Here is a 26,293-nt window from a genome sequence, read left to right as displayed (position 1 = left end):
CAAAAGGAACACCCCAAAGGGAACACCCCAAAGGGAACACCCCAAAGGGAACACCCCAAAGGGAACACCTCCCTGTGTTCTGCAGCCGGGGCAGCGCAGAGCGCGGGCGGGGGGTGCTGGAAGGGGTCACAGAGCAGGGATGACCCAAACCCAGTGCGACACTTTTTGGGGTTTTTCTGTCCTTTCTGTCCGAGCCGCGGAGCCGGCTGCGGATCCCATCGCCAGCACAAGGCTGGCATCCCGCGGCAGCCGCCGGCATCGCGCCTGAGCGATGCCTGGAGTTTTAACCTTCGTGGTTTTGGGATTCTGGGCCCCCAGGGGTGCAGCCCTGAGCTCACAGTCAGTGTCACTCAGCTCTGCACACAGCAGGGACACAAAACAAATCCTTCTCCTGCTGCACACCAAGGACAACTCTCAGCCCCAACAGCACAAACAAGGGTGGGCTGGAGGGAGGAACAAGCAGGGTGGGACCTCACAGCCTGGAGCCGGAATTGGAAAATTAATCTCAATATGGAAATAGACCAAAATTTATAAAAGTGTGAGACCTTGTGACTGTTTGTCCATTTTGTGACCATTTTGGATCCCCCTTGGGTGTAGCCCTGGCCAGGCTCTTGTCCTGCCCAAGGTGGACCCTAAAGGCCTTTCAATAAATCTCTACTTTATTCTCCAGCTCTGTCCAGTCTCTGCTCCAGCTCAGCCTTCCCAAGGCATCACGATGAGACAGAAACACACCCAGTGACTCCTGCTTATTCCCTTAATCTTGTGGCTGAAAACCCAAAAGTTTATTTCACCAGCATGAAAAAAATAAGGGTTTTTTTTTTTTTTTTTATGGCTTAGAGCAGATGAACCCATCCCTCCTTTTACCTGCAAGATTCCCAGAGTGTTTAAAATCTGGGAAAACACTCACGGACAAACCAACCACCCCGAATGCCTCAGCACCTAATTCTCTCTTTTTTTTTTTTTTTTTTTTTTTTTTGGATTGTCAAAACCAATTGTTGCCTATAGGCAACACAAAGCAGCCACAACACACTTTTCCCTGGCATTTGTAAATCCACACAGAAGCGTGGGGCAATCCATAGAGCCGAGGCCTGGGTTCTAATTAGAGCCTTCTGTTTGAAAACAGCTTCTCTTCAAACACTACAGGGCTGGTGGTGGGGGCAGAATATTCCCTAAAAATCAGAGAATGGTTCATTAGCGCTCGTGGAAAGCGAGGATCAATCTGCCCTTGTGAGAGCTGATGAGGTTTCAGGTCCTGCCGCTGATCTCAGCGCCTGAGGCTGCAGGGTTGTTGTGCACTGCCCACAGCAGGGCTCAGATACAACCCTGATCCAGTTAATTTTATCTGTGTGACTCTTTAAATTAATCTGGCTGCGAGTCACAGACTTGAAGATCTGCTCGCCGACTCAAATATTAACGGTGCTTTTCTGCTCTAAGGTGGGAGGGGAAAGGAAAACTAAACACAGTTACAAGAATAAGCACAGACAGCACTGAAAGCTGGGAGAATAAAAAGGTGTTTCGCTCAGACAAATGCTAAACCAACCCACTTCAATCACTGCCTTCCCTCAAGGAGGCAAAACTTGCTTTATTAAATCCTGGTCAAGCAAAAAATGGAAGATCTCCTTTTTAAAAAAAAAAATAAAGAAAGAAATAATAAATAAAATAAAATTAAAAATTGTGCTAATTGAATGACAAAAGACACCGCACCACAAATTGCGTGGGACTTTTTTTATTTTATTTTATTTTCAATGCTTACAGAGCTGGAAATAAATACAGGAAAAGAGGAGATTCTTTTAAAAGAAATCAATCAAGTCTTCAAACAGGAAAAATTGTGTCCGAGAGCTGCTTCAAACTGGCCACCATTGCAGAGATCAGGACGAGGGTAACAATGATGGGAATAACTGAGGACCAGCATTGCCACAAACCAGGGTGACAAAACGACCACACTACAGCAGGGCTCTCACATATTTACACCAGACCTATCTTACAAACCAGCGGGAAGTGTTTGGGGGGAAGGGATTTCTTCTCCGGCCAGCTGTAAGATATAAAAGATTCACCGCAGGGTTTGGTGGTTTGGTTCCTCTCCCCAACATCCACGCAGGAGTTTCCGCTTTTGGCAAAAGTTTAAAAAAATCCCTTTGTATTGCAAGAATTTTTTTTTTTTTCTGTCCAACCTGAACTTCTCTGCGTGTCCATCCGTGGTTGTCATCAGCCCTGTCATCCACCGGGGCGGTGGGTCAGAACACAAAGAGTTTGTAAAGTTCTTCCCGGATTTTTATCGGTGCTCTGACCTGTAGGTTGGGAAAGTGTCCGTGCGATGGAGCTTCACCGGGCTGGAAACATCTTCACGGAGCCAGGTGGAAAAAACAGAACAAGGCCAGTTAAACACAGGCACCCCAGTCAGTGATTAACACACAGATTCATTAATTAAACCTAACCCTGCTTCATCTGCTGCTACAGCTCAGAAATACCCACGCAGATTTTCTTTACTGCTTCCTTCAGAACAGAAACTTGTACAAAGGAAATTAGCTTTTTTCCAAAGCTCTGACTTGCATTTAAAATGTAAAAAAAATGCTCTTTTAGATCCCTTTTTTTTTTTCCCCCCAGTCTAACAAGATATTTTTCTAAATATAAAACAAGTGGTTTGTAGCCATGCAGTGGTTTGTACCCGGGTCAGCTCCGTGCTGAATTACTGATTTAATGCAGGGCTCTTGGAAAGGCACAGTCAAGGGAAAAGGAAAGGGCCAAGGCACAGACTGTGCCACCGGCAGCTCCTCTTCCCATCCCTCATCCTGGAACAACTCTGACCAGGCAAGGAATTGCTGTTTCCACCTCCCATCCCTCCTCTGGATGGAGCTTTCCGTGTGCTGCCTGCCCCCTCTAGTGTTGGAAAGGAAGAACCAGGAAAAATATCTCCTATAAGGTTTTTTTTCTTTTTTTTCGCTTGGGGTTTTTAATTCTGAAAACAAACACGACTCCACGGTGCCGACTTTGGCCCAGCTCCTCCGAGATCTGAGCACCTCCTGCTCCAGGAGGGGAAGCACGAAGGCGTCAGTGCTGCACATCAGGTGCTGCAGGTTCCCCTCTCTCTAAGGAGCCCGGAGGTCAGATTCGAACCCTCTGAGATGCCCGGGGGCAGAGCTGCTCCCCGCAGAGCCCTCCTGCCTCCCGCTGGGCTGGGATCCCTCCTACACCCAGCCAGGCACTCGGGGACCGCTGGGTGTCCCTTGGAGAGCACGGAGGGACCATGGGAGCAGCTCCTGGAGCATCCATCCCTCCCTTTCTGTATCCTGGAGCTGCTCCTGGAGCATCCATCCCTTTCTATCCTACCCTGGTGCAGCTCCTGGAGCATCCCTCTCTGCCTCCTGGAGCTGGGCAGGTGACAGGGTGTGACACAGTGTGCAGAGCAGTGGTTCAGGCTGAGTGCCACCCCTGGGCAGGTGACAGGGTGTGACACAGTGTGCAGAGCAGTGGTTCAGGCTGAGTGCCACCCCTGGGCAGGTGACAGGGTGTGACACAGTGTGCAGAGCAGTGGTTCAGGCTGAGTGCCAGCCCTGGGCAGGTGACAGGGTGTGACACTCTGTGCAGTGCAGCGGTTCAGGCTCAGTGCCAGCCCTGGCAGGTGTCAGGGCGTGTCCCTTACCTGGCAGGCCCAGCAGCTGGCCCGTGCTGTGCTGGCGGGTGATGTGGTGCCAGTAGGCGCTGCGGGGCAGGGGCACCACGGTGCCCAGAGACACGGCCCGCTCGCTCCGCTTCAGCTGCAGCTGCAAGGCAGGGCACAGCGTCAGCTCCAATCATTAAAACTACAGTTGTGTTGGATTATCCCTTTTTCTGACCCAGAGATGGGATAACTGAGAGGTGTTTTAAAAGATTTTATTCCATTTCCAGTCGCATGTGACGGGTGAGACAGCACAGGTGTTATAATCCACGCCATCACAATCAGAAGCCAAATTATTTTCTAATTCCAATTCATTATAAGTGTTTCTTGACCTGCCAGCTTTTGCCACACAGTGCTGCTGATGCCTTAAAGCCAATCACCATCTAAAATTACCCCTCGTGGGTCTTACTACAACGCACTTTTCACAGTTCTATTTCTCTAAACTACCTGGTCTATTTGCAAGGCCACCGTTTGAAACTTGTTTCCAGTTGTATTTCTCTTTTAACAATGTCTGTCATGTTCCATAGAACTTTTTTGTATTTCTTGCTATTCAGAAACTTTTTATCCTCTTCTAAAAGCACAGAGCCTCATTATTAAACTTTGCTATTATATTGTTTGATATATTTTTGTGCTGTAGCTACCCCTACACAGCACAGAAACAAGAGTTTTATTATTGCACGTCCTTGTTCCTGTATCTTTCTGTCTCCAGGCCTCCATCTACACAGCTCTGGGAGTTTTCTGCTTTTTCTGCTTCCCACAGCCAGGGACAGCCTGCAGCTGTGGGACATAAAATTACCCCACCTCAGTTCCCCCATCTCTGGGTCTGTAAAATCGGATTTAGGGGTTGTGGTGGGACGCAGTGTTGGTGGAAAAGCTCTTTTAGAGCTTGTGCAGCTGCTGCCTGTTGAAATCTGCAGCAGCTCTGCATCTGGTGGGTCTGTGTGCACTTGGAGGATGGAGATTTTACATCATCTGTTAAAGATGTTACTCCATAAATGCAAGGCCAACAAACTCGAAGTTGCCTGCAAACATATTCACTGTCCTCTCAGAGCTGATCCCTGCTTTCTGAAAATGAAATTGTTCTCTCAACAGGTTCCCCCATCACTTCTGACCCTGCTGGGCTGCAAATGCTACTGAAGTTATGCTGACCCAGCCTAGGTTAATTTTAATCTGCTTAATTTAGGCACTGTTGAGTACTCGTCTCATCTATCCATCTGTCTCCACTGAAGATAAATTTAGATATTTTTGAACAAGAACGCTCTTCATTAACCAGAACTGAGAGGTTCTTGGTTTTAAAGAAAGAAGTAAAACCCAGCAAAGATGGTGTTAGATGATATTTTACTGGGAAAGGTGATATTTTACTGGTGTCAGATGATATTTCACTGCCGGTGAGCTCAGGTGAGCTCCTCTCACGTTTCGGAAAGGATCAAAGTGTCCAGCTCTTCCCAGGGAACCTGTCTGACCCTTCCCAAACCTTCCCTGGGGCCCAGACACCACTCAGCAAATGGAAAACTGAGCAGGAGCCACATTTTTTTAAAATAGATTGATGAGAAATGATTCCAGACAAACTCATGATGCTGATCAATTGCAGGAAATTAGTGAGACTGTGCACTGAGAGGAGAGGATTCATTCACACTCATTGGTAACTTTGCACCCTCAAACATCGAGGAGTGTGTGTGTCCTTGTTGTTTTTATGCTTGAGCAGGAATTCCAGTTATACATATTGCCCTGAACTTTCTAATCAAGCAGAATTAATAACAACAACAATAGTAATAATAATAATAGTTATTATTATTTATGCCGATAATTATTATGATGATGATAATAAAGATAACTATACTGATAACAATGGTTATAATAATAAATTATACTGATAATTATATTGATAATGGTGATTATGGATGATGATAATAAAGATAATTATACTGATAATGATGATTACAATAATAAAAAATAAATGACAATGGTAATTATACTGACGAATACTGATAAATGAGAACGATAATGATAATGGTGATGATGATAATAAAAAAGATAATTATACTGATAATAATGATTACGACAATAAAAAATAAATGATAATTATAATTATACTGATACTGATTATACTACTACTAATAATAATCCCCCTGAAGCAGCACAAATTTTGATTGATTCCCAGTGTGAAATCCCGATCCCAGCCCAGCAGGGTGCCTACCATGGAACTCCTGACGCTCTGCAGCAGCCGCTCGTGCTGCTCGGCGATGGCCAGGGCGGCCGAGTGCACCTTCTGGTAGATGGCTTCCCCTTCCCTGGTCTGGAAGATGAACAGCCCTTCTCCCGTGTCACACATCCTGCCGAGGCAAGAGCACAGGGCACACAGCTGGGACGTGGAAGTTTCCAGAAAAACCTCCCCTGTGCTGCTCTGAAAGTGCTCTCGCACGAGGGGTGAGCAGCAAAGGGGGCTGAAGGGGGAACAGACGGATCGTTCCCACCTCTGCTGCCTTTCTCCAACCTGGAAATGGAACTCCAGATCGTTTCAGTCAGGAGGGGATACAAAAGAGTGACGTTATTTGACACTACAATGACACAGACTCCGAGATTCCGAGGGCTGAAAATGACTTCTTTGTTTTTGGGATGTGTTTTCTTTTTATACTATTTTGCACAGACCAATTTGATTGGTGACACAAAGGCAAAACCTTTTCACTCACACTGGTCAGAGCAGAGGGACATCAAGAATTCCCTCCTAGGGAAAGGAATGAACAACACAGTTACAGTTACAAAAATATTTCTCCTATTTACAGAAAATTTCCTGGGAAAAGAATTTCAGAAAACCAAAACACCTCCAGCACGGAACCAGGGCTACAAAAGAGAATCTTTAATTGAAGGCCTCAAAGCCCACCCCCACAAGGGTGAGGACATTTCATAGATTTTGGAAAATTAACAAAATTAATAAAAAGCCCCAATTAGGAGGACAAGTGCTGATGCAATCCCCTCTAGGTCAAGTCCCTTCTCTGGAGTCCCCCCTTGGCACTGGATGTACTTTGTCCATGAAATGTATCTTAAAAAATTGTTCTTTGGTTCCCAGGGAGAACCAAGGCAGCCCTGTACCCCCAGGGCTTGGAGCTCTGGAATCTGTTTTGTCTTTCTGCCTAGGGAAAGGCCATGGAAAATCGCTGGGAAAAGGAGCCACTAATACAGTAGGCTACAGAGCCACAAGTAAATACAAATAGTTACAAATGCCAAGAATACAGGGAACACAGAAAAGAAAAAAAAGAGGCAAAAAGGAAAAGGCATCATTCCTGCCTGTGCCTCTTGGCAGCCCGGGTGCCATTTAGCGTCCCAGGCCATGTTTGGGTCACTCTCTCCAAACAGGCTCAGCTGGTTCCTTCACAAGTGCAAAAGCTCTGGAGAGTTCCTGCACAAGGCCCAGATATTTTATATTTAGGCTCTATCTGGAATCTGTGTCAGGCAGGATTAATTTCTCTTCCTCCTCTGGACTTTTAATGAGTTCTGCAGAAGTTTCGTCTTCCCCTTGAAACAATAAATACAAATTTTATCTGGGATTTTTTTGGGGGTGTATACTTGTTTCAGCATTTTAACTGGGGTTTGTATTTGTTTTAGTGTTTTCATTGGGTTTTTTGGGGAGGTTTTATACTTGTCTCAATATTTTAATTCTTTGGGGTTTTTTTGAAGCAATGGGTCCAGACTGGCCTCTGGTTGAAGATCAGCTCCCTTATTGTCACCTGAGAGGCGTTTTAAAAGATTTTATTCCATTTTCAGTCTCATGAGAAGGGTGAGACAGGACAGATGCTGCAATTCACACCATCACAATCAGAAGCCAAACTATTTCCTAATTCCAATCCATTATGAGCATTTCTTGGCCTATCAGCTTTTGCCACACAATGCTGCCAATGCCTTAAAGCCAATCATCAAAATTACCCCTCGTGGATCCTACTACAATACATCTTTCATATGTTCTATTTTCATATATAAATGTTCCATAAATTCATCTTCCATAGTTCTGTTTCTCCAAAGGATTCAGTCTATTTGCAAGGTCATCATCTGGAACTTGTTTCCAGTTCCATTTCTCTCTCAGCAATGTCTGTCCTATCCCATGGCCTTCCTAAGTCAGGATATTTTACCTCAGAGTTTGCACACAGATGCACAATGCCATGTGAGCTTTCTGCCAGGCTTTGGGAATTCCCTACAAATCCATTTCCCACACTGTGGGAACCCTGGGCACTGAGAATTTCAGATTTTCTGTGCTGACAGGCACTGACTTCCAAGCAAACACTGCATTGGACCTGAGGCCATGGAAAAGGCTCCCAAAATTGAGTGACAGCGCTGGGATTGTGGGTGTGGAATTTGGATAGAAGTGTGTGATGTCACAGGGTGGGAAACTCAGAGTTTAAGGGTTTAGAATTCAGTAATATAGATATAAAACAAGATGGAGGATTTAGGGCAGAGGCTGAGTCCTTCTTTTTCACCTTCTTCTTCTTCTTCATGGACTGGGTGGTGTTTTGTAATTGGGTAGAAAACTCCACATTGTGGGTCACAGGCGGTTGGTTATTGGGTTAAAAGTAAAACGAATACAGGTGTCATTTCATAACTTGACAATTTGTGCTTAAAATACCTTGCAAAGAGTTAGAGACAGAGCCATTTTCTACTTTGCTAGCTAGAACTCACAGCTTGTGAGACTGTAACCTGGATAAGAATTAATAAACATCTGAGACTGAACACGAACACTGCGTCTCTCGAGCATTTAACAACAGGAAAGAAGATAAAACCCCCACAATTTCCCACTTTTCATCCTTGGAAACCCTTTGGAAATGGTCTAGGAGCAAATCCTCCCACCTACCTGCCTGCCTCGAAGGTGAACCAGGCCGGGTCCCGCCCGTAGCGCCGGAGGGCACTTAACGGCCAAGAGACGAGTTTGACTCTGGGATTGTGGATGTCCCAAAGACAGATATTCTCAAATGTTATCTGCAAGGTACATTCCCCATGCACATCTAAATTAGGGGATGGCATCAAATACACATTGAATCTCTCTGGGAGAAAAACAAAAGGTTAGTCTAAAATCCCTGCCCCGCACATGTGCAAGTCAATCAAGGAATTTCCTATTTTCCACTTCTATAATTTTCCACTTAGACCCATTTTTCCCGCACAAAGAATTCCTTCCTACAACTCCCGCGAGCTCCACGTTTGGGGCAGTCAAACGCTGCACCCAAAGGGCACCAAATATCTGTGTGTGCACCCAGAGCCTGAGGAGAAGTGCACCAGCATAATCCCGGTATTTGCAAACAGCTCATGGAGTTGTGCGTGTGAATAAATCCACTGCTCGTGCAGGTAATGAGCTCATTTGCACAGGAAAGTGGAGTAGCCACGGGCTCAGGTTCTGCATGTGATTACTGTTATTTATTATTCTCTTTACAAAGCCTCAGTCTCTGATATCTCACCAAAAAAAAAAAAAAAAAAAAAAAAACCCCACACAACAAATAGTTCCCATCTCCAAGAGCAGCCAACCCGTCTGAGAAAGGGAAGTGCTACCCCAAAATAATTCTAGATAACTTATTTATTATCTCAGGCAGTAACCAAAACCAAAAGCCAAAAAAACCCCCCCCAAACAACCCAAACCCAACGCCCCCCCAACCAAAAAAAAAAACAGCAAGAAAGGCTTGGAAAAACAGTTTTGCTCCTCTTTATTTCCAAAATCCGGCCTAAAAGGCTTGAAAACAACACAATCAAAAATTCAGAAGGTCAATATTTCTGTACCTACCACTCTGCTCCCTCTCTACTCCAGACGCCAACAAGTCAGGCTCTCCGAGGCTAATGTCATTAATTCGTGTTCCCAGGCACTCCATCTGCAGCACCTTGCACCACTCATCTGCCTCAAGTTCTGTATAAATGCCCAGAAAATCTGCGTGTAGGTACGTAAGATTTATAATTTCACGACGAATGCTCCGAGGTTTTCTAAAGGAGCGTGGCCCTGTCACCCACCTGAGTCACAAGCAAAAGTTCTGGAGGTGTCATCACTGAAATAAATGCCCACCGCGTGTTTCTTGGTGCTTTTCGGCAGCCTCGAGATGTTCTTCACGTTATTGAGCTCCGTGACCTGGAAAAGCACAATTTGGGGTTTTAACGAGGAGCTTGGGAAGAGATCTGTCCCTTCTTGGTTGGATAATGGGGAGGAGAGAAGGGAAAAGAGGGAGGGAAAGGTGAGGCAGCCTCAGCAGGCTCTGAATCTCTGTGATGGCTCCGAAGCCTTGCCAGGAATCACCTCGGGAATTCCACGGGAAATTCCGTCTTCCAGCCACGCCCTGCAGTTCTCTCAGCTCTGCAGGACATCCCTGTGACACCATCCTCAAGGAATTTCAGCCGGGAGAAAGGTGGAACCAAAGCTCCCTCCAGCCTGAGCAATGTTCACACGAGGGGCACGAGCAAGACCAACCTGGTGCAGCAGAACCAGAGACAGGTGGAGGTGGAAACCTAAAGGATTCACCCACCTGGAGTTCCAGCACAGCTTTCAGCACAGAGGATAAAACAGTTATTTTATACTTTTTTTTTTTTTTTTTTTTTTTGAGGGGAAGTTGAGGATTTGTTAGAATGGTCCACTTCCAAAAAAAAAAAAAAAAAAAACCACAAAAACCCAACCCAAAAATAAAATCGCAGTTTTCATTATCACAAAGTGTTCTAGTGTTAAAGATTTAGAAACACAGGTTTCTGGTTGTTTGGCTGCTAAACAATGGTTGGAAAATATTTTTATTTTACATTTAAATTTTTAATATTTATATTTTATATTATTTATATTTATATATAAATTTTTTAAAAATACTTGCAGAGGTGTGCAGTGAGAGAGTTCTGAAGCAGGAGCAGGGTTTAATCAGTCAGTCGTTTCCCAGCTGACAGAACAAGCAGAGCTTCAGCCTGACACATCCACTCAGCCAAAACTCTTCCATCCTTCCCATTCCCATCAAAAACACGCCAAAAAAAGCAATTTCCTACAAAAAAAAATCCTCAGCATTCCAAGTATTGTTTGAATTAATGCAGAATTCTCAAACATGGGGAGCATTTCAGAGCAGAGCAAAAGGGATTACATTTATGGCCCACACAATGGTTCCCAAGCACCTAGCCTTTTAATCTTAATTAAGGATTCATGGCTCTTGTCTTGGCTCACTGAAAATTGCCCCCATGATGAGGAGAGATAAAACATTTCCCAGGAAAGCCCAGGGGAACGTTTAATGGAAAATGTTATTGCTCACTCCAGGTTGTAAGATCTGCCTGCACACATCTAACCTGCTAAGTGTGAAAAACAGATTAAATTTTGCATAAAATCATGGAAGGGTTTGGGTTGGAGGGAGCTAAAAGCCCAAGCTCAATCTTCTCTTCCTCTTTTCTCTTCCTCTTTTCTCTTCCTCTTTTCTCTTCTCTTCTCTTCTCTTCTCTTCTCTTCTCTTCTCTTCTCTTCTCTTCTCTTCTCTTCTCTTCTCTTCTCTTCTCTTCTCTTCTCTTCTCTTCTCTTCTCTTCTCTTCTCTTCTCTTCTCTTCTCTTCTCTTTTCTCTCCTCTCCTCTCCTCTCCTCTCCTCTCCTCTCCTCTCCTCTCCTCTCCTCTCCTCTCCTCTCCTCTCCTCTCCTCTCCTCTCCTCTCCTCTCCTCTCCTCTCCTCTCCTCTCCTCTCCTCTCCTCTCCTCTCCTCTCCTCTCCTCTCCTCTTTTCTCTCCTCTCCTCTTTTCTCTCCTCTCCTCTTTTCCCTCTTCTCCTCTTTTCCCTCTTCTCCTCTTTTCCCTTCTTCTCCCTTCTCTCCTCCTCTTTTCTCTCCTCTCCTCCTCACAAACATTCCACAGGCCCCACTGGGTGGAATTTTAGTGGAATTTAGTTTTTAAACTCCCTGAAAAGTTCCTTTAATTCTCTCAAACGCCTGACCCTGATGCCTCACCCCCAGCTAAGCTGCATTATTTAATTGCATTATTAGCTAAGTGATAATTAACAGAAATGTCCAACAGCTCCTTCTCAGCAGAGTGGTCAGACCTGAAACGTTTCATTTGCTCCCGATACAGTTTTGCCTGGAAAACAATTACAAGTCCCACAGTCCAATTTTCCAAAGGGATTATTCCATAACCAGACAGAAAAGAGTCTTTCAGTGACTTCTGCTGCTTCAAGGCCAAATTAATGCAACGGGATTAAAAGTCAGCAGCCCCCGAGGGCTCGGTGTGTTCCTGTCAGCAGGACACAGTTAGTTCGGTTTTGATGGGAATATTCAGGATTCTTCTGGCACGTCACAAAGCCAAAAGAAATCAGAATTCCTTCCTTCCTCCAGTATTATTTCGTTGAAGAACGTGGCCATTTGTGGTTGCTTATTTATGTTTGACAAGGGAAAATCAGACAGTCACCTGGAAAGGAACTCTCAGTGCAGGTTTTGCAGCCTGGATCTTAATTATTTTCCCTCCCTCGTGGGACCAAAGGAATTAAGTGGGCAATTTGCTTTGTGTATGCAAATTCCCAGTTCACTCCACAAGCTACAGATGACTGTTCTCACGTGACCTTTATTTTAGGGCACTGTGACCTTTCCACTTTTAAAAAATAGAGCAAGATTAGGTCAGAGAGGATTTAAAGGTTCATATTAGACCAAAAAAACAAAGTGCTTATTTCTGTTTTGCACCTGCAGTGGTGAGGATGTCCCAACTCAGAGCTGCAGACAAGGACAAATGTCTTGAGCATTGAACAAATGTTCAAATGCAAACAAATGTGGACTCTCCAAAAGAACAGGAGCACCACCCAAGGCAGGGCCGGGGACCCAAAATTCACGTGGGGAGAGGAAGGAGCTGCATTCTCAGCCCCAGGGACTGGTGCCACCACAACCTCTGCACCAACAAATCCAGGAACTCTTTAATCCATGCCAGAAAAAATAAAAAGAGGGGAAGGCTCAGAAGGAAACCCTTGAGTGAAGGAGGCAGGTGCTGGTGAGAAATGAGCTCCATCCATCACTTTCCCTTCCCACCCTTCAGGGCTCGGTGATGGATGGAACCTCTCCCGAGGCTGATGGGCTCAGTGAGGGCTCCTCAGGTGGTTTTTAGACACGATTCTCCTTCCAGCAGCATTTCAGAGTCACTCCAGAGCCCAGGCAGGAGTTAATTTTAAGAAAAAAAAAAAATAAAAATTCTTATTTCTTCTGACTTTGTGACGTGCCAGCAGAATCCTCAATATTCCAATAAAAAACCTGCATCCTGCTGAATTCCTGACACCCTGGGGATGAGCAGGTGAGGTTTTGCTCCCACCTGCCTGTCTGAGCCTTGGATTTACCAGCACAAGCTCATGGCACACTTGACACCTGCACAGGCTCTGCCTGGGTTTGGTTCTGGGTTTTTTTGGGGTGTTTGTTTTTCCGCAGGATTAATTTCTCCTGCCCACGAGTGACAGCACCAGGAGCTGAGATTGCACGGGGGCTTGAGCACCAAAATCTCGACATTTTTATCAACTACAGCACCAAAATTTTCGTCAATAAAAAGCAGGTGGAAAGCAGTGAGTGTTGAAGACGCTGTCATGTAATTTTTTTGTTGGGTGTTTTTACCAATAATTAACTATGATTTTCAGAAGAACCGTTCGACTACAGCCTAATACAGAGCAGCAGCTCATAGTTAACACTTTTTTTTTTTTCCCTCAGCAGCTCATATTTAATCCTCTCAGAAGCTCCATCATTCACCACATTGAAATTTCACACATCTACAAGGCTTATTAAAAAAATAAAAAACAACAAAAAAACCCACCCTCATTTTTATCCACCTGTGCTCTTTATAAACGAGCACATTTTGCCCAGAAATGCCATTTAATATTCATTAGCTCCCTCTCAGTGAGGTTTGTTAAAAATAAAAGGAGACCTGTCAGTTTGGAGAGAAGAGCTTAAACCAGAGAAGAGCCTCACTCACCATCCCCGCTCTCAGCTCCCTCTCTGCCTGAGAATGTTCTCAAAATCCAAATGAACCCCAGAAAATCAAATTTTTCCCACTTTTCATCAGCCAGAGCCATCCCTGGAAGTGTCCAAGGCCCGGCTTGGAGCAGCAGGGATAGGGGAGGGTGTCCCCAAGGTGGAGCTGGGGGATCTTTGAGGTCCTGCCCACGGGATTGGCAAAGTTCTGGTAAAAACCTCCCAGAATTTGTGTGTTAGTTCTCAGCGACTCACTCTGGACTTTGAGCATCGTTCATTCCTGTCAAATCAGCTACTAGGGAAATCCAGAAACCAAATTTATAGGAGAAGGAATAGCTGGAAATGACGTGACTGTTAAGCAGAGACTAAGCTTGGCTTAAAACTGGAACTTAGAACTCTGAGGCAGTTGAGGCTTTTTGTGGTCTGCTCTCTGAAGATCCAGGCTGCTGGTGGGTGAAACTCCTGCAAACAGGGCCTGACCTATGGAATTCCATCAAAGGATAAAAGAAATTCCAGCCTCATTTAGATCCCTCTTGGATTTCACGTCCATCACGCGAGGTGCTGCTCATAAATTGTACTGACATGATGGAAAAAACAAAGATTTGCCTCAATAATTGGCAGAGTTATAATAAAATAAATGTAATAAAATAAATGCAGCGTTTCACACGGAGCTGGAGGTTCTTACACACACTGTGCAGCTCACACTGTAATATATAAATAGTATAAATAATATATTAAATAAATAATATTATTTTAAGCAATAAATAAAATTTAAATAAATAAACAGATAAATAATATTTATATAATAAATAATATTTTAAATAATTAATATTATTTTTAAATATGAATAATATAACTATACCATTTCTATTATTTATATTATAATATTTATTCTTGGCATCACATCAGGCAATAGAAGTTTGAGGAACCCTCCTGCCTCACCTTGTGGTAGCACCTGAAGTAAGCAGCTCGTTCATCTGAGAACTTCTCCAGCCTCTTGGGCCCTTTGCTCGAGGCCTTTTTGAACACCAGCCAGCACCTCTGGTAAATCTGGAGAACACAAAAGGACAAACTCGGCATCTCCACCGGCCTGAGTATCCCCAAAAATCCCAGAGAAGTTGAACCCCAACTCAGGAGTTTAGACACAAGACCAGCCCAGGCTCTGGGGAGTTCCACCCCAGTGCTTTGGATGCAGCCAGGAATTATTTCTGGGCCTGACTTATTAGAAATAGGTTAAACATCTGCAAATAGGGAATTTTATCGAGGGAGAAAAGAAATTCCAGCCTCATTTAGATCCCTCTTGGATCTCATCTCCATCACCCGAGGTGCTGCTCATTTATTGCATTGACACGACGGGAAAAAACAAAGATTTGCATCAATAATTGGCAGAGTTACAAGAAAACAAATATAATGAAATAAATGCAGCGTTTCACACGGAGCTGGAAGTTCTTACACACACTGTGCAGCCGGGAATTCTTTGGATGCAGCCAGGAATTCTGGGGTGACCCTCTGTGTGTTTTGTGAACACAAGGGAGCAGAACTGAATTACCGACAATGAGAGAAAGCAGATTATTTAACCTGTGCAACCCAGAGCCATCCTCACTTTCCTCCCTGAATTTAAATCCGAGTCATTAGGGGCGAACTCTGGTTTTAAAGGCACTTTTCCACCTCTGCAGCCCCTGCCAGCATTCCCTGCAATCCTCCCAGGAGCTCCGAGCTGAGCTCAGCCTGCCGAGCATCCCCAGCCCTGCCAACTGCTCACAGCCCACACTCCACCAGCGATCCCAAACTAACACCTGGCGGCTTCGAAACAAACCCAAACCGCCGCCGAAATTAGTGTGATTTCAAAAGCAAAACAACAAAAACAACGAAAAAATAAAATACAATCAGGCAGGCCGCCAGTGCGTCGTTCACAGCAAAAATCCAGTGACCACAACATCTCTGTGCCCCAACAACTCCATCCTCTGAGCCCTGAGGGGCCAAAAGAGTCTTTATGTCCGTGAAAAGTGGCTGTAACTGCTTTGCTGAACCCCAAAAAGGTTGCTAACTGACTGGCTGTGCTTTTTTCCCACCAGTTTTTAGCTGTTTCTCCTCAGATTTATCATTTTTCCCATCTCACGCATGGACCCTCACGCTCACCTGGCTGCAGGAGCATTTAGGTCATGGCCGGGCTGCTGAAAAACCCAGCTGAAACTGAATTCCCCCCCCCCCTTTTTTTTTTCTTTTTTCAGGATTATTTTCCAGCTTTTTGGCTCCTCAGCCCGGCTTTCAGGGAAAGCAGGGGAAAAAAATAAATTCTTCTGATTTTCTCAGCTTTGGGGTTTGAGAGGGAACTTGAAACCAGGGGTTGCCGTCCTGTGATGATGAACCCTGGAAATGAGGGTGGGAGGGACACGTGGCAGCCCTCACCTCCTCAGCCGAGCACAAAATCACCAAGGACTGAATTTCCCAGTGCCCAAAATGCTCCTCCTTTGTAGATGAAACACAAATTATTCCACCCAGTAAGCACGGAAGAGAAAATCCCACAGGATAAGAAACAAAAGATTTCAATTTAGAAGCTAAAATCTGCATTGCTTTGCCCCAACCCTCATGATTTTTGTTCAGGAACCAATCTAAAAAAAAAATAATAAAAAAAAAATCTGAAAAGGGACAAATATTGAGAAATTGGAGGGGGGAAGGTTGTTGTTCAGATCTTGAGGCAGTGGGGGGGATCACATGGCTGATTTAAAAACTAAAATAAGTGGCTTCCACCACACTGCAGGAAAGCAGAGAGGTTTTTCTGCTGAAACACACGATCCCAGCCCTGTTTGTTATTTCAGAGGGGCCCAGAGGTCACAAACAGCAGCACAAAGTCTCCCCTGGCAAATCTCTCCTCTGAGCACCAGTGAACCTTCAGGGGAAGCCGCCCTGGTTTGTTCCTCTGCTGTGTTTTTCTGCACTTTGCCCCAAACCAAAGAATCCCAACGAGCTGCATTTACAGGGACACTGAACCTGCTGTCAAATAAATAAACACAAATTTTGCCTTTTTTTTTTTTTTTTTTTTTTTTTTTTCAAAGCAGGAGCTGCAAGTTCATCCCTGCAGCTGGGGATGCCTTCCAGGACCTCTGGGATGTTGGCAGGAATTTGCCTTTTGTGACTCTGGTAACCTCCAGAAAGAGATAAAGCAGGAAAAGCTCAGCACAGTGCTCGAGAAATTCCTGTCTCTTCTGAAATTTGACTTTTTTTTGTCTTTTAACAGGAAAAAAGTGCTGCCCCTTTACCCAAGGCTGGCTGGAAGCTCACACCCTGAAGGGGGCAGATGGAAAATCATTGGGAGTGTTTTGTTGGACTTTGGCTGGGCTGGAATTCCAGGGCCAAGGTCCTTCCAGCAGGAGCTGTTTACACAGGCAACCAGCCAAGGTTTGGGTCTTCATTCTTCTACTTAAGGAAAAAAACAAAAACAAAAACAAAAAACTGCTTTAATTTGTCACTTCAGAGTCCAAAGGTGGGAAACGAGCCCTGAAATCATTTTCAGCTCAAAGGGAATTGGGCAGGGGATGGGATCTAGAATTCTGCTGTGCTTGTAGAAGAACAAATCCGTGCCAAGAGGTCCCGCCCCTATGATTGGCATATCTGGAATGATCCCGTCCCTCTGTTCAGCACATCTGGAGTGGTCCTGTCTCTCTGCCCAGCCGGGCAGGCACATCTGGAGTGCTTTGTCCAGCTCTGGGCCCCACAGGACACGAAGCTCCTTTTCATTTGTTTTTTTGTTTTGTTTTGTTTTTCTTTTGAGTTAGGGGAACGGACCAATCCTGACTTAGAGAAACTCTGAATAAAACAAGGATTCCAGAGCCGATATTTCCCTGGTAGAATTCCCTTTTCCAGCGGCTCCTGTGGTCCTGCCCTTTTCCAGGCTGCTCTCCACGTTAGTTCAAATGGACAAACCCAGCTGGTACGAATGTCTCACGTCCCAGCTGAGCAATGAAAGAATTCAGGAGTTCATTCATATTTAGGAAGATCCAAACTCGAGAAAGCTGCCTTAAAAATGTCTGTAAAAGCTTTCCACCGCTCCATTAAACAGGGAATAAGCACTGTGCCAGGATTCTGCCCCTCAGTGGGATGAGTTAATTCAGAAGCTCAGCAAACATCCCCCCTCACCTTCCCGGGGACATTCACAGGGAATTTTCCTTTGCCAAACACAGAGAATTCATGGATGGTCCCCCAGACAAACACCACTTGGCCAGTAAAGGGACAATTTAACCTCCTACACCCTCATTACCGAGGGGGAACACCACTCATTTTCCCCCACTGATCTTCTGAATTGAAACAAGTGACATTATTATCAGTAAAACAAACAAAAAATAAAAAAAATAAAAAAAAAAAAATAAAAAAAACCCCCACCAATATTCATTTCAACAGCCTGAACTCCCACTGGTGTTTCTGACAGCACTTGATGAAGTCAGACAAAAAGATAATGGAACAGTCCATCACCTTCCACGGCATTCCTGCAGCTACACAAACACCAAATTAAGACGTCAGGCTCAAATTAAGATGTCAGTCTCGGGAGCAGCCCTTGCATCTGTTACTTTCTTTCAAGTGTTTCCACGGGCGTTGTGAAATGTTATTTATCCCTGATCTGGCTCCGGGGCAGTGCCCGTGCGCACCACGGGAGGATTTCGCACTGGGAAAGGAACCGACGGTGAAAAGGCATCAGAGACACCCCCAAGGGTCGATTTCACCTGTTTATAATTCGGTTTCCTTCCTCTTTCCCTGCCTGTACGATCATCCCTGGCACAGCCTTGCAGGGCTGGTGCTGTCACCTCCGGAAATCCCAGATTTTTCTACCAAAGGAAGAGCAAAGAGGGAAGAGAGAGCCAGGATCAGGGCAGGGAAGTGATTGGGATAAAGGGGAAAGGGTCAGATCTGCTTTAGACCTGTCACAATAAAACACCTTTAGAATAAGATAGCAAATTGGGTAAGAGGCGCTCGTTTAGGAGTCAGTTCAGTCCATGAAAACATTTGGAATTGATTGTTCTGCTTCACAAACCAAGCCCATCTTCCAAAGGAGAACACAGAAGGTAATTTAGCTGAAAACAGGCTGGAAAGCATAAAAAAACCCCCATTCCTCCTCCTGAAATGGGCCAGCATCAAAGCAAGAGCTGTATACTGTAAATCATGATCTGTAGGATCTTTTGGGGGAAAACCAGGAATTTAAAAAAAAAAAACAAACAAACAACCAGGAATAAAATAAAAACAGTTCTGAGCTTTGTCCTCTTTGGGTTTTGGTGGGGTTCTTCGGGGACAAATCAAGACCCTTATCCCTGCACGCTATTCTCACAAGTTAAACACTAAAAGAAACAAAACGCAATTCCCCCATGGCAGCTGCAAAACTTCCTTTTCCTTCCTCCAGAGCCAGGCTGAGCACGCCCATCCCCCAGCCCAGGGGTGACACGAGGTGACAGCACCCAGATGGCAAACCCTTCTCCAACCCCAGTGCCAGGGCTGACCCCATAAAGGCACTGAGCCCATAGAGACTGACCCGGACTCTCACCCCCTGACCCCTGTGCCACACAAACCCCGCAGGGCTCTTGCCCCAGTGCCCAGAGGGAGCTGCTCCAGGCCTGCCTGGCGTTTTTTGGGATCCCTCCCCTCATCAGCTCAGGGAAAACGCCCCAACTCCCCCAAGGAATGTTCTGGATCCCATCCCTGCCGCCACTGACGAGCTTCAAGCAACAAGAAATCTTTAATATCTGTGAATATATTCTGACACCTTATCTAGCAGCTCGCCAGAACTCTGAATTTTCCAGTGGGCTTAATATCCTGCAGGTTGAAGTCGGCGCCTGAGAAATCTGTTCAGTTTTTCCCCGGCTCCAACTTCCAGACTGAAAGGAGCTGCATAGGTGAACGGAGTTTTATTAATAAAGCTGCTTCAAGTGGAGATGCAGACAACTTTTCCCTTCTCCTTCCCCCCTTCCCCCAGCCTTACATCATTCTTCTTCCCAGTTTTCACAGCTCAGGCTCCCAGATCCCCACATTAACTTGCTGGCACATGTATCCAGGCACCAAACCTCTCCCACCATATGGTTCCAGTCCCGCAGATTGTCTCTCCCCCACCCCACCTCTCCTCCCACAGGGTTTCGCAGAAGCAGAGCTGTGCAGAACTTGTCAAAGTACATGTCACTGGCAACGTGCAGCACCAGTCTCCTCAATGGAGCTGCCACAGGGCTCAGTTTAATTAAAACCAAGCACAGCAAAACCCCGAGAGCTCCGATCTCTCCGCAGCTTTCCGCGATCAAAACCTTCCTGGTGAGGTGGACGAGTCCTGAGCTTTGTGCAGGAGTTTCTCCCAGTTTCTAAGAAGTTTTCCCACCTGAAATGAGGGTGTGCAGCCAGCAACTGATGCTCTGCTCCCTGAGGAACATCCCACAGGACAAAGCTGCTGGATTTCCCCAGTTCAGTCTCGCACGTGACCGCTGTGCAACAGGGAACTCCTCACCCAACACTCAGATAAACCCAGCAAGGCTTTACGTCCTCCTCCTTTTAGGTGAAAGGTTAATATTGCCAGCAAATCAAAGCAGGCAACCCAGAAAACTAAGAACTATTTTTTTTCACTGAGTTTTTTAATCAACTCAGAAATACTCGAGCGCTGCTGACACCGCTCCAGCATTTCCTAGGAGCAAACAGCTGGCTGCGGAGCTGTGGCAGCCTCAGCTCCCTCCTGTCACAAGCTGGAGACTGAATTCCTACAGGTCCCTCGCAGGGGCTGGCCAGGAGTGCCCCGATTCAGTGTGTGACACCCTTGACCCCACATTCCTTCCCCCTGATGCGATGAAGATGTTTTGGGCCAGTCAGGCCCAGCAAGCACAGAAACCCGACCCACAGAGATCCCGTTTCTGTCCTCAAGGAGGGTCACACTAAAGTGGGAACAATTCCACTGCCGCAGTCGCAGCAGGGATATCTCCCACAGGAGCTCAGGAGTGCGTGCAGGAAGGGGAAGCTCAGCCTCAGCAGGGATTGAGACCCGAGTGTGAGGCTGTGGTTTGCAAATACAAGATGTATTCTATTCCCAGCTGTTGAAACCCATTGAAGAGATGTTTTCCTTATCCCATAACTCCACAGGGGAGTGGGTGTGTGTCCTTCTGTCAGTGGCCCAGCTGTTAAACCAGCTGGGGCCGTGCTCTTTATCCCTTCCAGGACCCATCCTCCCTCCAGGGGATCTCTGCTGTTCATGGGCCATCCAGGCTCACTGCAGGGCTGATACAATCCCATCATCCCATGGGGAGAGGCTCCACCCAGGGGGAGGAGCCCAGCATTCCCGCCTGGATCAAAGCTGGCATTCAGAACACCAGCACAGCCTGTTTGCTCTGGATTCCCAGAGGGAGCCCGGACCCATCTCAGCCTCACTGGATCCTTCTCCGGGATCATCTCTGCTCCAACAGGACCACAGCTGGCACTGCAGGAGGACTGGATTGGGCTGACACCAACACCTTGACCAACAGGGTCAAACAACCCTGCTCGTTTTTTGTTTTTTGGGGTTTTTCCCTACTACTACATTTGTATTTTTAATATTCCTAGTAAAGAACTGTTATTCCCATTCCCACATCTTTGCCTGAAAGCCCCTTAACTGCAAAATTATTTGAAAATGAGGAGCACAAAAATGACTTTTCAGACAGAGAGAGGCCATAAAGCAACAGCCCTGCTTCACCCACAGACATAAATCCCTCCATCAGCTGAGGGGTGGCTGTGAAAGCACCGAGCGCCCTCCTCCCCAAAACACGGATCCTGGTGGTCTGGGCCAGAATCCCTCCTCCCAAAGCAAAGCTGATTTTTTTTTTTTCCTGGTTGCAGGAACTCTGGGATGTTGGGCTCGTGCCCTGTCAGCAGTTTTGCAGCACACAGCCTGTCACTGCTAATGACACGCCAGCCCCACACCATTGGCTGAGGGAATTCTTTTCCTCCCCTACAAGGACGGGAAGAGTCGGGAGGAGCGAGCTTTCTCCTGAATATATTTGGCTCTGCAGAAGACACACACGGGATACAAATGTTGCTATGGGAACTATTCTATTAAATAATATTCAATTAAAGCCGCACGTTTCCAGCGCGCAGGAAGAGTCCGGGTGCAAAACTAATTAGCCTAAATTCAATTCTGGAATGACAAAGCAGGGCCTTCCAGAAGTGTCACGTTCCTTTTGAAGGAGGTTTGGGCTTTGAGCAAGCTGCTCCTCTGCACCCCTCTCACTCCAAATGTGGCACCTGCACCCCAGTCACTCAGGAAAGTCATTTCTTGTAATTTGTGGCTCCGAGCTCTGCTCCCAGTTCCCTTGGAGATGGAATTACCACAGCGCTGACATGGGAGAGTCAAAGGCAGGAGCTGCATTCAGCCTGGGGAGACAATGCTCTGATTACAGCTGTGCCACCAGAATATGGGAATGGATCTCAGCGACTCCCACTCACATCCTGCCACACAGGGAGTGCTGAGATCCCTCTCAATCAAACTGCAATCCTACACGGGGCTGGAGCAGCCCTTCCTGATGTGTTCACAGCACGGGAAAGTTGTCTGAAAGTTACAGCTTTATACTCTGAAGTATTTTTTTTCCCTTCCCACCTGCAGCTCCTGGGTGTCCCATGCCCCTCCCCAGCACAAAAACAACCCGCTGGCACAAATCCTTCACCCTCTGAAGGAGCCAAGCTTACACCAGCCACGGAGTAAAACTGAATTCAGGCTCCTGCTCCAGCCAGGAGCTCAGCCAGCTGCAGCTCCAGGTGTCACATCACACCTGCAGCCAGCAGGAAGGTGCACCAAGGAGCAGGGACACGCTCCAGCCCTGCCTTTGGAGAGCCCAGACTGACCATAATTGCCCATTTCTGCTGCAAATCAGGGCTCGGGGCCGTAAGCAGCTCACAGAAAATGCCACAGGAAGAATCTGCAGCCACATCTGCTCTCGAGTCGTGGGCCAAGACTTCCCAAGCTGGAAAGGACCAGGAGAGAAAAGCTTTGCTGCTGGTGAGGCTGGGCATTCCCAAGGAATGGAGCAGGGTTTGACCAGGTCACAGCTGCAGCACCAGACCCAAAGCACCTCCCAGGGTCCCTCCACAGCTGGGGAAGGCTGCCAGGACAGAAAAATCAGAGCTGGGGGCACCTCGTGGCTTGTCCTCAGCCACGGCACCTCTCTGGGACCCAGCCTGGGCTCCTTCTCAAAAGCACTTTTATTTTTTCTTTGCATCACCCCTTCTGCACTTCCCAGCCACTGACAACGACACAAACCTTTGGAACTGGAACAAAACCCAAACTATCTTTTCCAAGGAAACGTTTCACCTTTGTTCCATTTCCAAGGGCTCGGTGTCATTCTCCGTTTCTCTATTTTTGCACTCAGCTGTCACATGCACATCTCCTCAGAGGGCACCCAACATTTCCTCACCAGCAGCACCCTCAGAGTGGCCTGGAAAGCTTTAACAAAGGCAAGGCACCAGCTCCGACAGCATTTACAACTATTGTGGAGTTGGATAAACCTTATTCATTGAGCTTTACTGTTACAGCATGGAAAAACGTGTCACAGTTTAATCTTACTCATCCTTTATGCCAGAGCAAACTGAACATTGATATATATATGTTCAGAAATCAGACTGAATCACGACACACCAATTGTGCCAGATTTACTACAAGTGCCCTCCGGGTGACATCACCTCAAAATGTCACAGAATCTCCTGGTTCTACACAATGAACTGTGCCTGCGAGCACAGGGATGAGAAATCCAGCCTGGTGGAAGGCTTTTCAATGTTCCCCTGTTCCCAAAGCAGCCAGGGAGGCTCAAGTTCCCAAAACTGTGGGGAAGGCATTGCCCATGGGTGCAGCAAGAGAAGGGAACTGTAACTGCAGTGAGGCAGCAAAAGCGTTCAGAGGACCACAGACACTCCCCCGAAAAGAACAAATTCGGAACTGCCAACCCATCAGCTCTTAACAAACACAAACAATCGGTTCGTTTCCACTCCCGAGAGGCAGGCACAGAAATGAAAAGGTTTTATTTACACAAAGCCTCCCTCCGGGGGCATCCCCGCTGCGCCGGGCTCACTCAGGGACGCGGAGCTCTCCAGTCCCATCCCAGCGGAGGCACAGCCCTGGAATTTCAGAGCTCATTCCAGCCCAGGTACTGCGGGAACTGCCCTGCCACTCCCGGCACATCCAGCGCCCACAGCCGGAACCGGGAAGGCGCCAGGGCAGCAAAACAACCCGAAAATAACCTTCGTAATAAACCAGGAGCCAAAGGGGGCCGCGTGGATTTACATTTCGCTCAACTCAAGCCACTCCAAAAGCCCCGGCGACACCGCAAAGCTTCACCGGTCCCACGCAGGACCCCAAAGCCTGCCCGGCAGCAGCACCCGCGGCACCGGAGCGGCTCCGGAGAGCTCTCAGCGCTCAGCTCAGCCCTGCCCGGAGCCCCCCGGACCCCCAGCCCCGGGGCACAGCCCCCGCCAGCCGCGGGTCCCGCCCGGAGCCGCGCTCGGAGCCAAGGGCAGGGAGCGGAGGTGGAGGCAGCGCAGCATCCCCGGCTCCCGACGGGAGGGAGAGGAGAAATTAAATATATAGACACACAGCCACCTATATGTAATATATATACAGGTGCCTTCATTCCTCTCTCTTAGTCCTTTTGTTTCCACCGAGCTCAATTTGCGAAAAGAAGACAAAGGAGTGGCACGGGGGAAAAAAAAAATTAAATAGCGAAATGCCGATCCTTGCATTTTCACTCACCCCCAGCCGCCGGCTCCGGATGCGCACGTAGCCCTGCTTCACGATGTCGTTGAAATTGGAAGCCATCCTTGCCCGGGACAGGCGGCGGAGGCGCCGCTCAGCCCGCCCGCATGGCCGAGCAGCGCCGGAGCCGCGCCCCGGGAGGGACAGCACCGCCCCGGTACCGAGAGCACCGCCCCGGTAAGGGACAGCACCGCCCCGGTACCGACAGCACCGCCCCGGTAAGGGACAGCACCGCCCCGGTACCGAGAGCACCGCCCCGGTACCGAGAGCACCGCCCCGGTAAGGGACAGCACCGCCCCGGTACCGACAGCACCGCCCCGGTAAGGGACAGCACCGCCCCGGTACCGAGAGCACCGCCCCGGTAAGGACAGCACCGCCCCGGTACCGAGAGCACCGCCCCGGTAAGGACCACCCCGGTGAAGACAGCACCGCCCGGTAAGGACAGCACCGCCCCGGTAAGGACAGCACCGCCCGGTAAGGACAGCACCGCCCCGGTACCGAGAGCACCGCCCCGGTAAGGGACAGCACCGCCCCGGTACCGAGAGCACCGCCCCGGTAAGGACAGCACCGCCCGGTAAGGACAGCACCGCCCCGGTACCGAGAGCAACACCCGGTAAGGGACAGCACCGCCCCGGTACCGAGAGCACCGCCCCGGTAAGGACAGCACTTCCCACCGCACCGCCCTTCCGAACAGCCCGCACCGCCCCGGGTGGGACCGCACCGCCCCCGGAGAGAGCTCGGAGGGACCCGCACTGCCTGTGGAGCGACCCGCAGCACTGCTGGAGCGCCCTGCACCGCCCCTGAGTGATCCGCACCCCTCCTCGAGCGACCCGCACCGCTCCGAACCCCCTCTCTGAACGACCCGCACCGCCCCGGGAACGATCCGCACCGCCCCGCACAGCCCCGCTCCGCTCCACCCTCGGAGCGAGCCCGGAGCGCCGTGCAAAGCCCCGCACCGCCCCCGGAGCGCCCCGCTCCCTCCCGCACCGCTCCAAGCCCCGATCCCCCGGGCCGGGCACGGAGCTGCCGCAGCCCCCGTGCCACCCCCGCCGGCTCCATCCCCGCGTCCCCACCGCGATCCGCGCACCCCGCGCTGCGCTCCAGCCGCGGGTGGCTCGGCCGAGAACGCCCTGAGCAGCTCCCAAGTGCTGGGTTCTTCCCCAGGCAAGCGGCTTTCCCAGAACATCTTTGGGATGCCTGAAATTCGGGATTCAGGATTCTCCGGAATCTCCTCCGAGGGACCAGGGGAGGGTAACCCGAGCTGCCGCCCCCGGCCGTGCCTCACGCCGGGGGAATGTCCCAGGAGCCCGAGCTGTGTTTTTTAGGGACAATGTGTGGTTGCAGTAAGGACAGACCTCGCCTGGCACCGGGCCCTGGGGTTGCCCTCTGTGGCTGCTTTTCCAAGAATGTGCAAACGCTGCCAAGTGCTCCAGAGACGCAGGAGAGAGGAGCTCCGGTGGCTCCACACGGTTACCTGCCAGTGCCGTGCTATAAATACCGTGTCCCGGGAAAGGGGGCTGCTCATTCCAGCTTTTAATAGAGTGACAAATTCCGGCAGCCCAAGGAGGGCAGCCAGACACGGGGCCTTGACTTGGGGAATTATCCCGTTGTGGAAATTCCAAACGGGACAGCAAAAATGGCAGAGCAGGGAAGCGCCAGGGAGGGCAGCACCCAGCTGGGCCCAGCTCAGGGCTCCGGGGAAGAGATGCCCGTGTTTATTCAGGTCACAGAAGCAAAGAAGCATTTAGGTTGGGAGAGATGATGGAGGCTAAATCCACCTCTGATAAAAGTGGCCCCTGTGTGGTTTGGGTGAGTGGCTCCTTCATTTTGGGCAGCCAGGAGTGACGTGGTGGCAGCGTGGTGCTGGCAGCTCTTCCTTCAAGAGGTGATGATGCTTTTGCAAAATATTAATTGATGGAGTGGATTTCAGAGGGCTCTCCAGCTGAAGGACTGATTCACTGAGGATAGAGGAGGCAAGGCTGCACTCCTCAGTTCGGGATTTTACAC

At 48.2% G+C, this 26,293-nt stretch overlaps 1 protein-coding gene across 3 annotated transcripts; it reads right to left on the bottom strand.

Annotated features, from left to right (window-relative positions):
• Positions 1-1,710: 1,710 nt before the first annotated feature.
• DOK5 (docking protein 5) lies at positions 1,711-24,431 on the bottom strand. 3 transcript variants are annotated; one of them, XM_066198844.1, is made up of 8 exons: positions 24,284-24,431; positions 14,500-14,607; positions 9,635-9,749; positions 9,414-9,533; positions 8,496-8,685; positions 5,853-5,988; positions 3,641-3,761; positions 1,711-2,340 (listed from the first exon to the last, which is right to left on the bottom strand). In XM_066198844.1, the coding sequence occupies exons 1-8, from the start codon at positions 24,347-24,349 to the stop codon at positions 2,273-2,275; spliced, it is 924 nt and encodes a 307-aa protein (XP_066054941.1). In that variant the 5' UTR covers positions 24,350-24,431; the 3' UTR covers positions 1,711-2,272. The 3 variants fall into 3 exon arrangements, with proteins under 3 accessions (XP_066054941.1, XP_066054942.1, XP_066054944.1); XM_066198845.1 differs by having other exon boundaries at positions 8,496-8,646; XM_066198847.1 differs by lacking the exons at positions 14,500-14,607; positions 24,284-24,431 and adding an exon at positions 9,915-11,258.
• Between the last annotated feature and the right edge of the window lie 1,862 nt (positions 24,432-26,293).

The sequence above is a fragment of the Chamaea fasciata genome, unplaced genomic scaffold (genome assembly GCF_029207755.1).
Source record: "Chamaea fasciata isolate MVZ Bird 193981 ecotype frontalis unplaced genomic scaffold, bChaFas1.0.hap1 SCAF_17, whole genome shotgun sequence".
NCBI classification, from domain to species: domain Eukaryota; kingdom Metazoa; phylum Chordata; class Aves; order Passeriformes; family Sylviidae; genus Chamaea; species Chamaea fasciata.
The sequence above is the reverse complement of the archived record's forward strand: the minus strand, read 5'-3'. Positions and strand labels throughout refer to the sequence as shown.